The following is a 20,000-nucleotide window of genomic DNA, read 5'->3' on the forward strand; positions in this document are numbered from 1 at the left end:
CCCAGAGATCCAGGTCAGGTGAAGCTAGCAAACAGCAAGCAACTATAGCCACCTGTGTCACCGTCCACCTGCCAGGCAGAGAGGCCACGCCCCTAATCATGCAAACTTTATGTCCTAATACGATTTAAACAGGTGGAAGGTGGAAACGATCTGCAGGAACCAGTTTGTATGTCAGGCTGCAAACGACGGGGCTGCCGGAGCCTCTGCTGGACGTTAGAGGAACTGCAGCTGTTTGTGTATCAGCATTTAAACCTGAGCTGTTGTTTAAGTCAAAGGTCTCAGTTAGTGGTTATTGATCTCCCAGTAGTACTGCGAGCCTGAGTATTAGAGCAGATCAACATTCAAGTCGAGCTCGGCGGTATTTAAACTCATATGAGTCATCGGAGCGTCCAGATGATTGAAGGTGACTCAGCGAGATTCACATGCCGTCACATGACGAGTCATCAGGCTCTGTGTTTAGATCAACAATCCCAGCATGCACTATGATGGCAGCGCCCCAAAAAGCTTAAACCAAGTCAAACTGGTCTTCATGGGGGCACCTGATGCAACCATGGCAACCACGGCGAGCAGATAAGCAGCGTTGCCTGAAGGTGAAGAAAACTGATGGTGTCCTGGTCGGGTGGTGCAGCTGAATACAGCGTGGAGGCTGCTCTGTGTTTGCACTCAACACTCCTGCTCTGTGACAGATGATGGTAATGATGAAGTACAGCACACACACAGACACACACACACACACACACACAGACACACACACACACACACACACACACACACACAGACACACGCACACACACACACACAGACACACACACACACACACAGTGTGTGACTGTGTGTGTGTGTGTGTGCATGTGTGTGTGTCCATGTCCAGGGTGTTGATGTTAGTGTGTCCAGATGTGTTTTGTGTAACGCGTCACATCATAGATGACGCACCTGTGCTGTGATCACCTGTGCAGAGGCTCCGCCCTATAAGCGCGGCACAGTCACAGGTGACGGCTGTGATGATTGGCTGTGTAGACGAGCAGCTGCGTGTGCAGAAATATGGAAAACGTCTGTTCTGTTTACAAACAGTGAAACAATAAATGCAGCTGAAATGAAAATGAAAACGTTTCCTCAGACATCGACCTCGGCACCAATCAGAGCTCGGCATAATTCCTGAAGAATCTTTTCAAAGTAAAAGCATTTTACATTAGTTTCTGAAAGAGTTTACACTCTTGTTTTGAAAAACAATCCCTGAGGTTTGCGTTCTATCACCAGGTGGCGCCATCTGTGGCTGCAAAAACACAACATGGTCCTCTGACCTTTGACCTCTGTAAGGACTTTCCTGCTGATCTGTGGGCCAGCCACTCGTTTCAGCGTTTTTGACCCACTGCTCCCCGTCACCACAGTTTTTGTTACATAAAGCAACGGTGACCCCAGAGAGCGTCCACAGGTCAGCAGGTCACTGATCACAGGTGAGGCTGCTGGACACCAAACAGGAGCATCAGTGACTTTTAACTATAAGTAATAAATATAAATAACGAAGCCCTGAGGCCATTCCAGGTGATTTAAGCCCACCCACACTGTGACCCGTGTGACCAGTGATCACATGGTGACCTGCTCCCACTGATGGCTTAAGACTTTTAGAGCTGAAGAAGCCTTTTGGATGAGAGCAAAAGAATTCCCGCTCAGCCTTCTGCCGCCGCGATGAAGTTTGAAGGTTTTCCTAACAGCGAACACATTTCTCACCTTTCCTCTCACCTGTTGGGTGGTGTGGCTGCTGGACCAATCACAGCTCCGTTTGTCTTGAATAGAAACTTTATTGTGACGCTGGCGTGCTCTGACGACGGCGCCGCCGGGTCGGCTCACTCGTGCTTCTTCCTGTGTTTCAGCAAACAGGAGCTCCTCGCCATCTCCAATGTTCCTGTGGCTGACGCCCCCCCCTCTCCGCCCCGCACCGCACCCCCCACCATGAAGGTAACAAGCCATTTATTTTCATCTGCACATTTCATGAACTTTGCTTTCACATCGCTTTCAGTTTTAATGAGCTGCAGGAATCAGAAACATTGTTTTTGTTTATTTATGTTTTTAACAACTTTTGTTCAGACGGAGTCACCGTCTCACCACAACAGCAGGTCCTTGTAATGTTGCCTCTGTGCACCACCACAGTGAAGGTGGATGAGGTCAGCCATCCAAAGAGAAGGCAGAGCAGGCAGGGTGGAGTGGGTGGAGATGAGCAGCGAAAGGTCTAAAGATGACAGTGAGAGCTGCTGTGCTGGAGGGTTGGTGGGCCTCACTTTAATCACAGAAAAGCTGCTGACCTGAGATCAGCTCTTTTCTTTATGGTGAGAAACTCCTGAGAAGCTTCTCAGCCTCCATCTGTGTGACGGAGCAGAGGCTACAGCCCGCTTCACCCAGGAACACCAGCCCTCTGCAGCCGTACAGGCTCGACAGACAGATGATGGGATCTTTTCTCCTCATCAGTCTGCTCCAGCTTCATCCTGGTTTCATCTTTCAGACCTGTGCAGATGTTCCTGAGTGTAACCAGAGGTTTGCACCTTCTGTCTGACCTGGTCAGACGGGTGAAGCTGTTTTCCATCAGCATGGATCTGACACATCTGTGGGAGTGTTACTCATAGCCCTCAGGAAGAGTGCTGACAGATAAGAGCTAATCTCTTTACCCTCTTTGGAGGTCATATGAGGAATTTCAGTGAACAGCAACAAGTTCAGCACTCTGATGATGTTTTACCTGCCTGCCTTCAACCGCCAATGCAACACTTTAATTAAATGCTTCAAATTAAAGCTGAAGGCCAGTCACACCTGGATGGATCCACTGTGGGGTGTACAGAGCCAATATTTCCACAAACTTATGAACTGTTAGGTCATTCAGACCACATGGAGCTGAACAGGAACCTGAGCAGGTTCAAATAAACCAGAAAAATCCTCAGAAATGAACTTTTAAGCGTAAATGATCCAACAGACACAAATAAACAGCTTTGACCCCGTTTGTGTGTCTGCAGTCGGCTCACTTCTTTGACATGATGGACAAGATGGAGGTAAGAGTGTGAGTCTGTGTGTGTGTGTGTGTGTGTGTGTGTGTGTGTGTGTGTGTGTGTGTGTGTGTGTGTGTGTGTGTGTGTGTGTGTGCGTGTTTTTTAAGACTTTTCTTCAAAATGAATTCTCTCCTTATCCGGAGCAGCTTCTCCGACAAACAACAGGCTTCATGCAATATTCATTTAGCTTCCAGCAGAACAAAACCAGGTTTCAGCCTTTAAATCAGGTACAAACATGACACAACGACGCTGCGGCGTTTCATCCGTCACTTTGGATCTTTGTAATATCTCTGGACACGCGACACATCTAAAGCGTGTTATTTCCCCTTCTTTCTTTCTTTTATATGTTTTATCCTGTTTTATGCTTCTTGTTCTCTCTGGATGTGCTCCTGTTACACCTGCACCTCTACGTCTCATCGCACATCATCATCGTAGCCCTGAACAGGGAAATAAGTTGGATTTTTCCTGCTTGTTTCCTCAGATAAGTCACCCGGTGACTGATGACAAACAGCTGCAGGGTTTAAGTAAAAACAACCGGAGAATCAGCAGATTCTGAACTAGACAACAGCAACACGTAACACTCTCTTTATTTATTAAACACAATAAATCCTTCAGCAGCGAGGGTTTCTGTGTGTCTCCCACTGTGGAGGATCTGTGGGCCACTCGCCTTCACAGCGTTGCTTCAGCTCGTTGAGGTTTCATTCAGCCATGCACAGCTCTCTGTGCATGCACAGAGAGCTGTGCATGCACAGAGAGCTGTGCATGCACAGAGAGCTGCATGGCTGTGTGTGGATCTGTGACCTGCTGATGACCCAGTTTGGTCCAGCTGTGGGACAGACGTCCGCACCCTGACTCTGAACACTTTGGTTCATCACCGCTGCATGTGTTAGTTTTTTGATTTTGAACAAACTCTTTGGTCTCGCTTTGTTCCAGAAGTCTTTGATCAGCTGTAGCTTTGCAAACTTTGACCTTTGACCTGCTAACTGAGGCCTATAGAGGTGGAGCTGTTGGGACCTCAGGTGAAAGGTGTCGTTGTGTTAACACACCTGAATGCTGCAGAGCTACAAACCTCTGAGTCGATCACGCTCCTGTTTACCCAACAGCTCAGTGTTTCTTCACTTTGGTTCTGTTTTGGTTGAATAAATAATCAAAGAGATTTTTATTATGTCCTGATATGTAAAACATTAACACACCATTGCTAATTATTAAATAACAGAAATTAATTTTTAACATATTTTTTGTGAAGTAAAGAAATTTGTCTTTTTTTTTTTGTTTGTTTACTTTTTCTTTAATTTTGTGAAATTTGTTTGTCAGAGTCAGAAAAACTCTTCAGCTGATGTTTGTGTGGTTAAAGCTCGTCTTTATCAAAGCTTCACATTAATCCTGTTAGCCTCACAAAAGCTCTAAAAATCCACCAGTGGCTGAAATGTTCCTCCATCAGTGCACATATAATCCACCAAATCTGCATTAATCCGCAGCTGAAAGTAGTTCCATGTAAACACACTGTTTCCTCCCATATTAGCGAGCTGTTTCTTATTTTAATGAATCAGACTGAACCTCTGTGAGCTGTTTTACAGCTTCACGTGTTCGGGTGAAACAGTCTTCATCACGTCTCTCTCCCCGTCTCTGCTGCAGCAGGTGCCAGAAGCTGCAGAGATGAAGACAATCCCTCAGAGACAGAAGGCACGTCTGTCCATCTGTCTGTTTGTCCTCATATCCACCCGCGCTCACTTTTACGGCTTCATTTCATTCATGCTCATAAAGATAACCTGGGGAAGTCCAACCTTCAGCAGGTGTGAGAGCCTGATCGAAGTTTCATCACCCGACTCAGCTGAGAACAAACTGTACTTAAAAGATGGAAATGACCACTGTGATTGTTACAGACTGTATATAAAAGATGGACGTGATCAGCGTGGTTTTCACATGTTGGAATAAGGGCGGAGTGCTAATGCTAGCAGCTAGCTGTGGTGGTTCTACAGTGTGATGATGATCACGTCTGCGTTACACGCAGGAGGACCATGTGACAAACACGCTGACGAGTTTATCTTAGCTGCACTCGGGTTTGTTTCCTGGAGTGGCAGCACAAAACAAAAGCTAGCCGGGTGCAGTGATGGCGGCTGTGGTCGACCGCGGTGAACGCTGAGGCTGTGAGCTCCTCGTTGTGTCTCAGTGATTGTTTTGAATAAACGTCCTGCTCAGCGTCATCCCTCCTGTGGTCGCCTGCATGTCTGCATCATTCCACTTCATGCATCTGTGTTCATGTTTAAGCTTTTTCACTGTAAGTCCATCTCATGGATATTTTTTATGTTCATGACTTCAAACATAAAAACAGCACATTTACATAAGTAAAGTCAGTCAGTGATGAAAGGACAGCTTTGATTCCTCGTGTGTCCAACACATGTTTGACGTCTCCGTCTTTCTGTTTCAGGACGACTACATTCCTTATCCGAGGATCGAGGAGGTGAGACCGATGTTAACACAGCTCAAAACACAAAGCTGAACATTACTGCTAATTGTTTTTTTCAAAAAGGAGGCGTAACAGGAAGTCAGATCAGGGGTGCGTCAGCCAATAAGAGGAGAGGAAAGTTTTATTATAGTCATTTTGTTCATACTGACAGCAGCTAACAATCTTGGGGGGGGGGAGACTAGATTCTCCACTGGACCGCCTCCATATGACTCAAACTCTCACTTTCCTCTGATTTGCCGGCTGCAGGAAGCCTGCTGAGGGGTGAGGTGTGTGCTTTTGTTTCACACCTGTCTGAATGTGTGTTGCAGGTGTTGGAGAGGGGGGGGCCGTACCCTCAGGTGATCCTACCTGAGTTTGGAGGCTACTGGATCGAGGATCCTGATGCTCCTCCTCCCTCTGCAGCCAGCAGGGGGAAGGAGGAGGTGGAGGAGGAAGGAAGACAAGAGGAAGAGACCGCCCCAGGGGATTATGGGTACCATCTGGAGGAGATCAACGAGGCTGCTCGGGCGTACAGGAAGCACTTCTTGGGCAGGGTGAGGTTTGATTAAATCCATCTTCATCCTTTGCTGTCACCTGATTGGTTGACGTCCTTCTCTTTTGTTGTCAGGAGCATTTAAACTTCTCGTGCTCATCGAGCAGCGTGGGAAACCTGCTGCTGTCTGTGAGACACGAGCAGGAGAAGGAGCACGAGCACCTCCTCGTCATCATCAGGTAACATGACAGGCTTTCATGGCAAGGGACTACAGACTGTAAAGAAAAGATGGGAAACCCTGCTTTCTTTCTAATGTTCAATCAATCAGAACTTTATTCATCACATGCAAGTTGCCCTGCAGTGAAATGGGTCTGGGCCCAGACCCGCCGTGTCCTCCAGGAGGAAACAAGCATCGAAGGCGTTTGGAAAGGGAGGAGGGATGAGTGCTTATCAGTGTGTGCGTGTCCAGAGTTCAGCTGAGACAGTGTCCTTCACCCTGCCAGGCTAAGTAAACAGTCTTCCAGCCAACCCAGGTGGCCTTGCATAGAATGGGAAGAACAGACTCAACACAGTCGTTATCAGGGAGTTGTTGTTCGGCTCCAGCCTTGAGCCCACAGCTGGCGCCGAAGGGATAGCCGCATTATGATGGTGGTTTTTACTTTAGTGCGAACAGCTCATGAGAATTTCAAAGCAGTTCTAACAGTCCAACACTGGTCTCTCAATCTCCCGTTGGAGAGCCGCGAGCTTCTCCATGATGTTATCAAACTTACGCTCCGTGATGTTGTCAGTCTTGTGCTCAAAGAGCCGATTCTGAGAACTCACGACCGCAGTGAGCTGCTCCAAGATGTGATTCAATGTACTCTCAGAGGTCTTATTCTGAGTGTTCACAGCAGCCGTAAGCGTCTCCAAGCTCTTAACCATGCTGCACTCAGTGAGCCCATGTTGAGAAGCCGCACCTCATCCCGTCGTTTCAATTCCAGCGGGCAGCCTTGTGGGGGTTTGAACAGCTGGTTCCGCTTCCTTAATTCTCCGATAAGTCAGGGCCAAGCCAGCTCCGATCAGCCAGAACCCTGTTATCATGGTTCATAGGTAGATATCTTCAGCGTCCTCGATCCACAGTCCCGCCAGGCACACGATCCTCTGCCACCCGTCCATCGTGTATCCGGCAGGGAAAGTCCCTCCAGGGCACTCAGGCTCACCCGAGCCCAGACTTCTCGTTGAGAAAAGGGTGTCAATAGCATTCAGAGACCAGTTGATCAAATCCATAATTCTCTTTAGGTTTTAGAGACAGACTGTGAGAGACTGTTCCAGGGAAAGTAATACAAACGAGACAAGACAAGGACATAGAGGCTAAGCAGGGAAGATAAGGGAGAGGAGGAGAGGAGAAAAGTACGACCGCCTTCGCCAAGAGCCAGCCGTCACAATCAATGTTTGAGTCCATGGTGGATGGGAAAAGAACAAATGAAAGGAACCTTCAAAATTAAACAGGAAATAATCTCACACAGACAAAATGAAAAGGGAACAGAGATCATCATGGCGGCCATGACCGGTGTGTTTACCCCAAACAGCTCTGTCCTCTGAGTTTAAGCTCTCTGATGATGAACATGAGCTGATAAAAGCCCAAATGAGCTCAGTGTGAGCTAAAATAATCAGGTTCTAAAACCAGAGTTTGACTCAGTCCACCTACGAGGCTGCTGCTCTCAGATGAGTCAGATCCCGTGTGGAGCAGATCTTCTATAAATTGACCACACTACCCGAAGAAGAACAGCAGCCGACTGAAGTCTGTATGAGCAGGCAGCTGGGACCGATGGCCAACCACCTCGAGTTCAATTTAATTAAGATTTCACGTTGAAATAGTTCTTTGTTAATGCACCCTTCACAAAGTCAGCCACCTCTCCTCTTGAGTCTTCAGGACTGCTCTCTAAGATCTAAAGTGCTCGAGTCAAAGGAAGCTCTTTGGGTCATTAAGGTCACACAGGAGGCAGGTGATAGGGTGGGGCTCATAAACATGTCAGGATCTCGACTTTTGGCACTGATGGCTCATGTAAGCTACTACAAATATCTCGCCCTACTTGAGTCGGCTCATGGCAGGTGTTCGGTAGGCCAGGTGTTATCCAGATATTACGATACACCTGACATCTGGCCCAGATGTGGTGGAGCTCTGGCTGAGTAGAGGGAGCAAGACTTGAGTCATCTCCCTCGGTCAAGGCCGATTATGGTCCAAAGAAAACTGCAGATGTGATCCACACGTGGGTCAAACCTTTATCGCTACCTGGTGTCCAGGTGTGACTCAGTTGAGCCTGAGAGATTATTCCAGCTGTGGATCAGACTGCTCCTCCTCACGTTTTCTTGTGAGCAAATATTTGTGTTTTGTGGTTTCGAGTGCCTGTGTTCACACAAGTCTGTGTCACAAACTGTCAATGAGTCAGTGTGAGGACAGAACTAGTATTTAGTTACTTATTCTTGGAGTTAAGTTTTGGTTTCTGGTGCGTCTCTCCTGTTTCATTAGATCTCGGGTGAAAAGCGTCTACCACAGATTATCTCTGGCAGAGCTGCCGGACATCCCAAGTGTACCAGAGCTGGCCAAGGTAAGCACCAGCATCTCAGACTGGTTCCATAGTGTAGCGGTCATCACAGCTGCTTTACATGCTGTACCGAGTTCGAGCCCAAGTGGGTCCATGATGTCCTCTATGGTTGAACTCACCCACTTTGGTAGAGGCTGAGACTTTTGAAGGCTCAGCGTCGTTCTAACTGTAACCTCGATGTTTGTCATTGCGAAGCTGCTGTGCGACGAAGCGGCAGGTCTACGGTTCAGTCCCGTCCTGTACCCAAAGGTAGGCTCCCACACCGTCAGCACACCTGGGTTTCTGTTCCGTGTCAGAGGAGATGATGCACGTCTGTCTTTGTCTGCAGGCATCTCAGCTAATAGTGAACTATGATGAGCATGAGGTGAACAACACCTACAAGTTTGGAGTCATTTACCAGAGATTTGGTCAGGTACCTCACCACCTGCTCACGCTTTGTGTCCACTCGGTGTTTTTGTTTCCATCTTCCTTCTTTATTCCCACTAGTGGACTGATTTCTAACCGAAGCACGTAGGTTTGTTGATGTTAGTGATCAGTGCACTCCATTAGCTGTTACTGTTTTCCACGGGTTTTACTAAATACGCTGCAACTATCGTATGGACGAAATGAGCTGATTTAGAGGTCCTGGGTGATTTTACATGGTATGACCAAATATATATAAGCTGTAAGCACTCCAGAGGACACTGCAGACCAACCCAAGAAGCTCATAAAGATGTTCGCTCATTCTTAGCGTTGCCTTGTGAAAGAATTTGTATTGTGTTCCAGTATTTTGTTTTGGAGTGCTGGGTCACTGGTACGGCCTGGTTGATGTTATTGATCCTGCTGATTATATCAGCACTTCGTCTGCTGTAAAACCTGTTTCAGCAAATGTTTTCAAACTATGAAAAACACATTAGCCAACATTATTTTTAAAATAATAATCTCAGTGTAGTCCGTCTTTTGTTCTTTGGCATCATTAATAAGCACTTCACATCTGAGAGTAGTTCACCTTCTGTGATGAGTGTATCGGTCGTAGCTGACATGTCACCTGTCCCTCAGGTGTCTGAGGAGGAGCTGTTCAGGAACAACGAGGAAACGCCGGCTTTCACAGAGTTCCTGCAGCTGCTGGGAGACACAGTGGATCTGCAGGACTTCAAAGGGTGAGAGACGAGACAAAACTGCAAATCATCACGTTTAATCAGTTATTTCTATCAGTAACATGTCAGTTGATACCAAAGCAGATCCTTTAGTAGCAACTAGGGCTGCCACAAACGATTATTTTGATAGTCGACTAATCAGATCATCATCCATCGGACGTAAAACGTACAGCTTATTGCACCAGCAGCATCTGCTCTTATATAACTATCATTAGCTTACAGCTTTAAGTGTTTAAGGTCTGTGCTAACTAAAAATAAAGACAAGATGATAGTTTATTAAATGTTAATGACATTTGCAGATTGTTTCGGTGAAGTTTAATAAACTCCTTCTATCTAAAATATAACAGGACACCGGAGTAAATTCTGGAGCATCTCACACTTCTGATAATCAGCTGTCTGCTTGACGTTTATTCAGCTGTGTAAAAACTTTAATCTCAGACAAACCGATTTACTCAGGAACAAATAAAATACTAAAAAAAGCCAAACAATAACATTTTAAGTTATCTAAGTGACTCATATATCATGTTTAACCTGAGTAGCGAAAGACGGCGGTGGGTTTGAAAACGATTTGCCGGGAGTCCGGTGTTCTCACGGCTCTAGTTAGCCTAGCCCCCGGCTAGCTATCGAGCTAGTGGGTAACAGACGTCTCCGAAAACGTCGGAGCGCTTTTGAAAATATGTGGTGTCTTGATAAACTGAGCAGATATTTGAGGTTTACACAGCTACATTCTCGCCTGAAAATATGTTAAACGTTTATTTTGTGACCCAGAAAGAATAATAAGAGTAACATTAAAACTAACCAGCTGCCGCCATTGTTGGAAACTGAGCTGGGCTGCGCTATGAATTCTGGGACACAGCTTCTTCTTCTTCTTCGGGGTTTAACGGCAGCTGGCATCCTTGTACATGCAGTGCTGCCATCTCCTGTTTCAGTCCGTTATTACACTCTTAAATCCTGCTATTATTCCTGCGTCTTTTGGGATCTTACAAAGCTTCAAACGACACGTCGACTATTAAATCAGTCGTCGACGATTTTGATAGTCGACTAATCGTGGCAGCCTTATTAGACAACCATGGGATTTTCTCGGATCTCTTGGAGTAAATTTTGTAGCTGTGCCACAGTTTAGTCCAGCACGGACTGACGGACAAATCAAACACACAGAGCAATGAAAACGGTCTGTAATCAGTGACCCATAAAAAATAACCTGAGACAGCCCGAGACTCAAAGTTTATTTATTACTCAGAATATTAATTGAATTGAATTGAATTGAATTGAATGAATGCTTTATTGGCCATATGCAGGTTGCCCCGCAGAGGAATAGGACCCCCCCAATTTACACACACAACAAAGACATCACATTAAACAGTGTGTGTTGACATTTCATTGTTTGTCTGCAGTGAAACAAAACATTTACTGGCCCTGAGTGTTTGTTACTGGACCTGTTTAGATTAAGGTTCAGTTAAACGCCTGTTTCATTCTGCGTGTTACGTGTTTCCAGCTTTGCTCCATCACACACAGAGATTAAGCTTCTTAAAGAACAATCAGCACACAAACCAAAATAAATCAGGAGGGAAGCCAGCTCCTCCATGAGCACAGATGGCTGATTCACTCTGAATCGCATTTATTTACTCCAAACTCTAAATAGCTTTCGTTAACCTCAGAGCAGGTCACCTGCAGACTGAGTGGTGCCCTTTTCCTCTGTGCAGGTTTCGGGGGGGTCTGGATGTGTCTCACGGTCAGACGGGGTCTCAGTCCATCTACACGGTCCACCGGCAGCAGGAGATCATGTTCCACGTGTCCACCAAACTGCCCTTCACCGAGGGAGACGCCCAGCAGGTAGGCGGCATGAAGATGGCGTGACAGAGAAACAAAACACAGAATGAGTCAGCGTGAAACAGGAGGACGGGCTGCGACTCAGCAGCAGCAGCAGACGGTTTGGCAGGCTGGCTCCGTGTGAAGCAGACGCCTGCAGCAGGAAGGGATGCTCGTCATCACGTGACCCTGTGTCTGCACAATCACAGCATCTCAGTCTACACCAGAGATGGGCAGTAATGCGTTACTTGTAACGCGTTACTGTAATCTGATTACTTTTTTCAAGTAACGAGTAAAGTAAGGGATTACTATTGCAAAAGCGGTAATTAGATTACCGTTACTTTCCCGTAGGAACGCTGCGTTACTGCGTTACTAAAACCGTGATTTATTTGCGAGAATGTCTCATGACAGTGACGTAAGCGAGTGCGCCGTTCGTGACAACAGCTGTGTGCAGATCAACAATGGATCACATATCGAGTGCAGAGAGAGTATGAGCGTGCAGCGTTTAAAGCGTGGAAGTACTGACCTTACTTTGAGTTTGATTCCATAAAAAGTGACAAAAACATTAGTGTCCGCTGTGCGTGGGAAGAAAACTTCTTTTTACAGTGAAAAAACCCTAAACCTCCAACAAGCACCGAGTAGCTACGACGTAATGGGAAACTCACAGAGAAACTCGCGGATTCTTCCACTGACCGCGGCACACCTGCACCAGGGTAAACCTCCGCCTGCCCCACTCCTGCTTTACAGGTGAAAATAGAGCAACAGGACCGCTGAGTCTTTGACTTTATTTATTTTCTGCTGTGTTTTACTTGCATCTATTTGAAAGACTGAGTGTAAACACACAAAATATTTTATTTTATGTGCTGGAATGTGCAGAAAATAGGTTTAAATGTTAAACTAATTTCTTCCAGTCAGAGAATGTTGCAGATAATTACATTTTTGCTTGATGCATAAAGTTAAAAGATTAAAACTAATAAAACAAGTTTTAAAAAGATCTATCGCTTTATCACCTCTTCAGGTTGTAAATAGTGTTTTTAAAAAGTAACTAAGTAACTAAGTAACTAAGTAATTAATTACTTTTGAAAATAAGTAATCAGTAAAGTAACTGGATTACTTTTTTGGGGAAGTAATCAGTAATTAGTTACTGATTACTTTTTTCAAGTAACTTGACCAACACTGGTCTACACCAACAGCACAAACAGGTGAAGCTAGCAGCTACAGGGGACATGATCTAGAGCCAAAAATGGTTTTATTTATTTATTTAGTATCAGCCTGTAAACGTGTTTGTTGCTGCTGTAAAGTTTGAACATGTGAGCGACTCACTGCGAGAGCCTCTGCTGGACGTCAGAGGAACTGCAGCTGTTGATGCTTCAGTGTTTGCACCTGCTTGCATCCAAACACAGCGTGTTCAGTCAGACTGTTGTTCACTGACTGACAGTTTGTCTTGTAACAGTGTGACAGAAGCACTTTGAAGTTGTTGCTGTGCTTCATAAACTTTATGAGCCGTCACGACTGCACGTAACAGCATCACTCTGTCCTTCAGCTGCAGAGGAAACGGCACATCGGAAATGACATCGTGGCGCTGGTTTTTCAAGAAGAGGCCACCCCTTTCGTCCCCGACATGATCGCCTCCAACTTCCTCCACGCCTTCATCGTGGTGCAGGCGGAGGAGCCGTGCTCTGAGACCACCTCCTACAAGGTACACGCCGGCTTCCTTTTCTCCATGATGGAGGTTTTTTATAGATTTGACTCTGTCGTCTGTGAGGTTCATGGCATCAGATGCAGTTTAATCTGGGAATCAAAGACGAGCTTTAATCTGAATTCACAGAAACAAACCCAAATCCTCGTGGTGGCTGAAGATCTCTCTATCAGCCTCTGAAACATGACAACAACGGAGATGAAGCCTCACACCAGAGGCTCCTCCTTCTCTTACTGAGGAGAGGAAGCGTCTCTATTATTGCTCATAGCTGGGTGGGTTTGCGTGGGTGGGGATCAGACACAGATCTGCCTGTTTCACTCCACCAGTTACAACAGCTGTTCTGACTGACAGGTTTCCGTCACAGCGCGAGAGGACGTCCCGCCCTTTGGCCCGCCCCTCCCCGCCCCTGTCTTTAAAAAGGTGAGGCTGTCGGACGTTTCATAGGAACGTGAGGCTGATCTGAGAGCTGTGGTTAAGTCTGCTGCGTTTTGTACTTCAGGGTCCAGAGTTCAGAGAGTTTCTTCTCACCAAACTCATCAACGCAGAGCTGGCCTGCTACAAGAGCGACCGCTTCGCCCGACTCGAGGTAGAAAGAGCTGCAGGCCGTCCCCCAGAGTCACAACCACACCGTGTGTCTAATAAGACAGACGCAGTGATGCAATCACAGTAACAGATTTCAGTACTGAGCTCATGATGTGACAGGAAGTATTTAATTACCGGGCGTTAGTTCCTTGTATTTATATGAACCTACAAACACATGAAGGCAGGACCAGCAGAATAAAGAGAAACACGTCCGCTTCTACAGGAAGCAAAGGAATAATTATGTTGCAGCTAAACTCCTGCAGTGCGTCTGTCATTTCGCTGCACTGTTCAGACTGCGAGCGTACTTGATGGACGCTCGAGTGATTTGTTTTGGTTTCGATTATAAGTGACAGTAGAGAAAAATGATTCATATTAAACATAAAGTCAGTGATGTTGCAGAGAAGCCTGACACTCTAAAAGCTGCTCGCCTGTGCAGAAGATCTGCGACACCTCCTGAACTTTAGAGAAATAACACAGCAAGGACATGAGGGGTTTCATGATTCTTTGCGTCTCCGTCAGGAGCGAACCCGCGCCGCCCTCCTGGACAGCCTCCACGACGAGCTGCAGAGACGCTCCCAGAGCATGCTGGGATTGACGTCAGGGCCGGAGGAGGAGGGCCGAGGGGAGAACGGACAGGCCCACGGAGGACTGCTGGAGTCCATCAAGGTGAATGTTGACCTTTCCTCCTGTCGTCTTCTTCTTCTCCTGCTTTGAAATGATGGTTTTATGGGATGCTCCAGAACCAATCCAACTCACATACCTCCACCGAGGAAAGTAGTCCCACTTTACAAGCAGTAAAAGCTGTAATGTGAATGTTTGTGTGTCAGCAGCGTGTTTTAGACTGGAGCTACTGTCAGTGACGCCGGACTCTTACCTCAGCACGTGATCTGTCACTATTACAGTTTTATTTCCCAGTTTTTGGTCCACGTAAATGTGTTTGACACAGTAATAGACATGTTATATAGAGCATGTTATATTTTCCCTCATCAATGAATTATGAAGTAAATTTATTTCTTATTTACTTTATGGAACTTGTGCATTTTTCCATCCAACTTTCAGTGATAGTGAAGTTAAAGCCGTGCAGTCTTTATCCACAACATTATGTTTAATTAGTAAGAAAATCATTTTTACAACAACAAAGAAATATTTATTAGGAAAAACATGAATTTCATAGCCAGTAAAAGCAGAGATAAGGTTTTGTTGAAGTTGCAAACAGCTGCTTTCTGTATTAGAGTCACAGTCACACTGTGGAGATAGCTACAGCTTTTATTCTGAAAGGCAAGGGCAGGAAGAAGCCAAATCTTTTTCCATTTCAGAGGGCGATGCGAGGGAGGAGCGTCTCCATGGAGACCATGTCGAGGGGCGGGGTTGGACTGCCCACCAGTTTGAGTGGGGGGGGTCTGGCACACCTGAACGTGGAGGTGAGTCGTTCTGCAGGTAACTGAAGGAGCAGGTTGAACCCCGCTCGTCTGTGAGCGGCCCCCGTTGACACCTGGACTCTTTGCGTTGGCAGTGTAACGTCAAGTCTCCCGTGAAGCGGCGCTCGGGACTTTTTCCTCGCCTGCTGAGCGTCGACAGCCAAACAGAGAAGCACAGCCAGAGGAGGTAACGCTGCCCAACGTGCCTCTCAGTTTGTTTACCTGGACAGTAAAGTTCAAACCCACCAGTGTGCATGTCAGCACGGCTGCACAGGTGGGGGTGCACCTTCAGGAGAGCTGGTCTCGACAGGTGTGCTGTGTATTGCTGAGCTAACAGCTTTAACCTGCCTCCAGGACATTAACCCCGCCTCCTCCTGTCTCTGATACGCCTCCTCAGCCTCCTCGGTGAGCAGAGGAGCTTCGACGGCTGCAACCCGATGCTGGAGGTGAGGCCAGAGCTGCCGTCCAATCCTAGCTCTCCAGAGGCGGGGCAGCGGGACAGGTGTGTGCAGCAGAAGCAGCAGCAAGTGAAAGAAGCAGATGTTTCAGTTTTCACTGCGAAACAAAAAACTTCATCACTTTTTCACTTTCACGGGCAGGATTCACACGAAGAAGGAGAGCAGTAAGATTTCCAGGTCGACATCCAGCACCTGCAGCTTCAGCATCCCAGCTGACGACACACACCTGGTGAGAAAACACGCTCAGCGCTACATTCAGCTCAGTGTTATTGCATTGTAACGCAGACCCTCATCACTGCGTCCTCTCTGTGTCTGTGCGTGTCCAGGCTGCGACGGTAGAAGGTCAGAGTTCAGCTCCGGTCATCGTGTGCCGCAGCCCCACAGGTGCGACGCCCGCTCACCGCCAGCGTTTCTGTTCTGGAGCCGTTCTCACGTCTCGTTTGCTCTCTCCTCTCTCAGAGCTGAGAAACAAGAACTCGCCCAGATCCAACCTGAAGTTTCGCTTCGACAAGCTGAGCCACTCCGCCGCAGTAAGTCTGTGTGACAGCCAATCAGCACGCTCGCTGTTTACCTGGATATGCAGCTGATTGGGCTGCACGACTCTCAGGACGTCACTGCTGTTTTTAATTTTTGTTCAGTGTGATTTTTCAAGTATGTTCTGTGTAATCTGATTACTGAGTGTGAAACCTTCCTTCCGTCTGCAGCAGGGACACTGAGCTGACAGGACGGCGCTGACAGGTGTGTGCTTTCCCAGAAGTCTGCTTTTCAATCCCATTTTTCAAAGTGCTGCTTCTGTCACTCTGTTCTGCTTCTGAGTCTACTTCCTGCTTTATTTTGAAAGTTAGTTCTTCCTGTAGCATCCTATGTTTTACTTCCTGTCTTTGTTGGCTCATGTTCACACTTTCTGGGCGGTGATGTGTTCTCCTCTTTCTCTCGCTGCTTTCCAGAATAAAAGCCTGAAGCTTCAAACAGACAGCAGAAGGAGGAGGAGGGTCTCCTGATGGACCACCACACACACATACTTGTCTTTCTGTCTTTGTGAGGACCCCGAGTGCAGCTCTCCTGTTTCTGTTTTTTTTCTTCTCATCTTCTGCACAAACCATAAAATCATTTCTGAACATAAACGTATGTGTGCGCAGGACACTGAACTCCTTTTTAAACCGTTCTACGGTCAAACTCGACGCAGAGCTCTTCCTGTTTTGCGCTTCATTCAGTGTAAGATGTAGCTGTAGAAACTTTATTTATCACAGAAACAGCAGCAGCTCTTAAAACTTTACTTTAATGAGCAGTTTGGTTTACGTGGAAACAAACTGATGATGAGTAGCTCCAAACACCAGGGGGCGCTGCAGAGAGGGGCTGAGATTCCACCCAAAGGACCAGGACCCGCAGCTAAGCTTCCCTGAGGGGCAGCGGTTGATGCCCCTCTCCCCAAACACCGCTGAGGTGCTCGCGTCCAGCTGGGAGACGTCCTCTCTCCAAGTATTTCAACCAAAACAAGAAAAACAAAAACACCACGGGAGCTCAAAGTTTGGGGATTCACTCGTATCAGCGGCAACCACAAGAACTGTAACGCCCCGCCCCCTGTCTCCCTGTGAGATGATTGGTCCTCAGTGCCGTTTAGTCTTTTTGTCAACCGGCGCGTGCTGGTCCCCCGAAGGTGCCTGGTCCTGGAGGAGAGCTCCTGCGGTGGACGCGAGGCCTTTATCACCCTAAAGTTTGTGACTCTGATGGTTTCTCAACACAGACGCTGTGTGACATCATAAAGATCCAAGTACAGAAAAACTGCGGTAAAGCTCGTAATTAGAAATGTTACGTTTGTTACGAACGCCCACCGCGTGAACGGGGAGGAGGAGCTGCTCGATCTGTGGGATTTATTCTTATTACAGTTTTTTCTGATTGCTTAAGCACATTTTTTGTAACTATTGGCTAATTTTGCAAAACTCTTCACACAAATAAGAAAACCTGTCACCCAATCATCAAAACATTGTAGTTCTCTTGCAAAAGCAAACACAGCTAGATTAACTCTCCACACCTTCGTAAAAATGGTGTTTCCGTATCAAACAGTACACACAAGCCATCATCTACTAAGCACACAATGCGCCAACTGCACACTGATGGTATGAATACAAAACACATCTGGCTTTTGCTTTCTCTGTGCACAAGGTAGGCTATGTCAGTGTGAGCTCATACTTCTGTCATAGATCCATAAGCATAGAGGGATCCAAACTTCAAGTACTGCTGTTTATTCAAACACATCAAAACAAACACAAGTGTTTATTTCCAAGTATAGGATTATTTGCAATCGCCATAATGACTATATGGGTTACTTGGTCTGCAGTGAACATGCTTCCTCTGCCCCAGCATCTGGTCATCTAGCAATTCTGTAAAGTAACAATTTCAGTATTTTTACATCAATGGTATTGGTGTGTTTCTCATTGGCATATGGCAGTGCTACAAATCTTTGTGCGAAGTGACTGTACTCACTGATTCTCATTTCAAGATGTCCTTATGGTGCTTGCTACAGTGTAGCGGCTCGAGTTAGGCTGGACCCGTTGGCCAGCTACCCTCAGGGTCATTCCACGGTTGATTACATGGTCCACTATTGTAGCTCTGATGTCATCAGCAATTCTATTTCTTACTCTTCCTACCCTTCTTCTCCCCCCTCCTCATCTTCCTCTCCCCCCTCCTCATCTTCCTCTCCCTCCTCCTCGTCTTCCTCTTCCTCCTCCTTGTCCTTGTCATCCTCTTCATCCTACTTCTTCACCCCCACGTCCTCTTCCTCGGCCTCCTCTACTTCTCACTCTTTCTGCTCCCACCATTGTACTCCGCACACACAGCTTACCTGTATTATAGTGCTTAGGCTGATTGCAAAGTGAACTAATTATCTAAGAAAGTTTTCACATGTGAAAGTGTGCCAGACAGTTGGCAAATTAGTGTTAATGATAGCCATACATGTGTATGCTTTTGCTAGGAGTGTGTTGGAAATTTGGTAATTGAGTGTTGTGCAGTGAATTGTGCCTACAGTTTTGCAAAGTGTGTGTTACAAAATTGCAAACTGAGTGCAAAGCAGTTTTTGTGCTTTTAGTTTTGCAAACTCAGTGAGTGGTTTTGCTATAAGTCTGAATAGTTTTAGAGATTGTGCTACAGGAATCACAGTTAGTGTTTAGGCATTCAGAAAAAACTGTAATAACAAATAATAACACGTGGCTGCGGGTTCAGATTCAGACAGACGCTGCCGTTCTCCACGCACACTGTCACGTCGTGAGCTCCACCTGAACCTTTTTTAGACTGCTGCGGCACACAGCGGCTGAGCGACGGGGCTTAGGTGGGCGGTGCTGCAGGTGAGTCAGAGGTGGAGCTGCTGGAGGTCAGGGAGAAGAAGAAGCTTTGCGCTCCCTCTCTGAGGGACAATCGCACCAATTACGTCGAGTCTCGAGGTCACTCACTCCACTGGAAGCTGCGCAGCTACAGGAGTTCAGGTTTTCAAAATAAAAGCTGTGGTTTGTTTTAAAAGAGGGACGATGATGCAGCATGAACACAAAGATGTCTGCATGTGTTTCTGATGTCATAAAGTGTGTGTGCGTGCGTGCGTGTGTGTGTGTGTGTGATGTAAAGCATGAATCTGTAAAACTGAACATTTCACAAATAAAAATCAGCTTCTTTCAGTGTTTATTGTTGTTTTTGTCGTGTCATTCTCTCCCAACATTAAAGCGGATTATTTTTCGTCTCAGTGGGTTTTTACTTTTGTATTTTTTTTTACTGAAGACACGCTTCAGCTGCAGAAGTCATTTTTGTCTGCAGCTACAAACTACTGTGCATGTCGTGTTCATGCACAGCTGGAGCCTCAGAGCCAGATGCTGGTTCAAAGCATTGAAAAAGGTTGATTGTCCTTTTGTGAAAGAACAAAAAACTAACAAATAATTAGTTGTTAGTTGTTCTTCTCTGTGTTTATTTGTGTATTTGTGTGTCTGAGTATCTGTTATAAAACAATTAAAGCAAATAAATATGGAACTTTATAAATAAGAGAGAAAATTATTGTTTAACTGAGAGATGAATAAATGTTTTTATACTGCGTTTTCATTAGTTTCTATTTCTGTCACAGCCTTGTGTTTATTTCTTTATTCAGTGTAATTCTGATAATGTTTTACTCTGTTATCATGCTTACCTGTTTATTAATTAGTTTGTACTTTTTTATTTAGATTTTTCAGACATTGTGCAGTACACTTCAGCCCTGTTATATTTAGGACTGTTTACATTTATTAAATTTTTTTTTACATGTTCTACTATATCGTCTGTGACGCTGTTAGCGTGTCTGTTGTTCAGCACCGCCATCTGCTGAGCT

The 20,000-nt window shown here is 46.1% G+C and overlaps 1 protein-coding gene across 6 annotated transcripts in view; it reads left to right on the forward strand.

The window, feature by feature from the left end:
* The window catches only part of LOC146566373 (rap1 GTPase-activating protein 2-like), a 45,965-nt gene extending 26,637 nt beyond the window's left edge, over positions 1 to 19,328 (forward strand). For 2 of the 6 annotated variants that reach the window (XM_085289997.1, XM_085290000.1), the window contains 23 exons: positions 1,872 to 1,956; positions 3,000 to 3,035; positions 4,668 to 4,715; positions 5,461 to 5,493; positions 5,808 to 6,032; positions 6,107 to 6,210; positions 8,481 to 8,559; positions 8,752 to 8,805; positions 8,885 to 8,968; positions 9,595 to 9,695; positions 11,396 to 11,525; positions 13,045 to 13,200; positions 13,552 to 13,620; positions 13,700 to 13,786; positions 14,302 to 14,448; positions 15,099 to 15,203; positions 15,296 to 15,387; positions 15,598 to 15,702; positions 15,800 to 15,887; positions 15,985 to 16,042; positions 16,118 to 16,188; positions 16,363 to 16,396; positions 16,606 to 19,328. In XM_085289997.1, coding sequence (XP_085146123.1) covers positions 1,872 to 1,956; positions 3,000 to 3,035; positions 4,668 to 4,715; positions 5,461 to 5,493; positions 5,808 to 6,032; positions 6,107 to 6,210; positions 8,481 to 8,559; positions 8,752 to 8,805; positions 8,885 to 8,968; positions 9,595 to 9,695; positions 11,396 to 11,525; positions 13,045 to 13,200; positions 13,552 to 13,620; positions 13,700 to 13,786; positions 14,302 to 14,448; positions 15,099 to 15,203; positions 15,296 to 15,387; positions 15,598 to 15,702; positions 15,800 to 15,887; positions 15,985 to 16,042; positions 16,118 to 16,188; positions 16,363 to 16,374 — 1,969 coding nt within the window. In that variant the 3' untranslated portion in view covers positions 16,375 to 16,396; positions 16,606 to 19,328. Of the gene's footprint in view, positions 693 to 1,871; positions 1,957 to 2,999; positions 3,036 to 4,667; positions 4,716 to 5,460; positions 5,494 to 5,807; positions 6,033 to 6,106; positions 6,211 to 8,480; positions 8,560 to 8,751; positions 8,806 to 8,884; positions 8,969 to 9,594; positions 9,696 to 11,395; positions 11,526 to 13,044; positions 13,201 to 13,551; positions 13,621 to 13,699; positions 13,787 to 14,301; positions 14,449 to 15,098; positions 15,204 to 15,295; positions 15,475 to 15,554; positions 15,703 to 15,799; positions 15,888 to 15,984; positions 16,043 to 16,117; positions 16,189 to 16,362; positions 16,397 to 16,605 lie in introns of those variants that run through there. The other 4 variants (XM_085290001.1, XM_085289998.1, XM_085289999.1 and 1 more) reach the window with 4 other exon arrangements.
* The last annotated feature ends 672 nt before the right edge of the window (positions 19,329 to 20,000 follow it).

The sequence above is a fragment of the Mchenga conophoros genome, linkage group LG10 (assembly GCF_057382185.1).
Source record: "Mchenga conophoros isolate Kocher_MC1m ecotype Shallow Benthic linkage group LG10, M_conophoros_male_GT1.1, whole genome shotgun sequence".
NCBI classification, from domain to species: Eukaryota; Metazoa; Chordata; class Actinopteri; order Cichliformes; family Cichlidae; genus Mchenga; species Mchenga conophoros.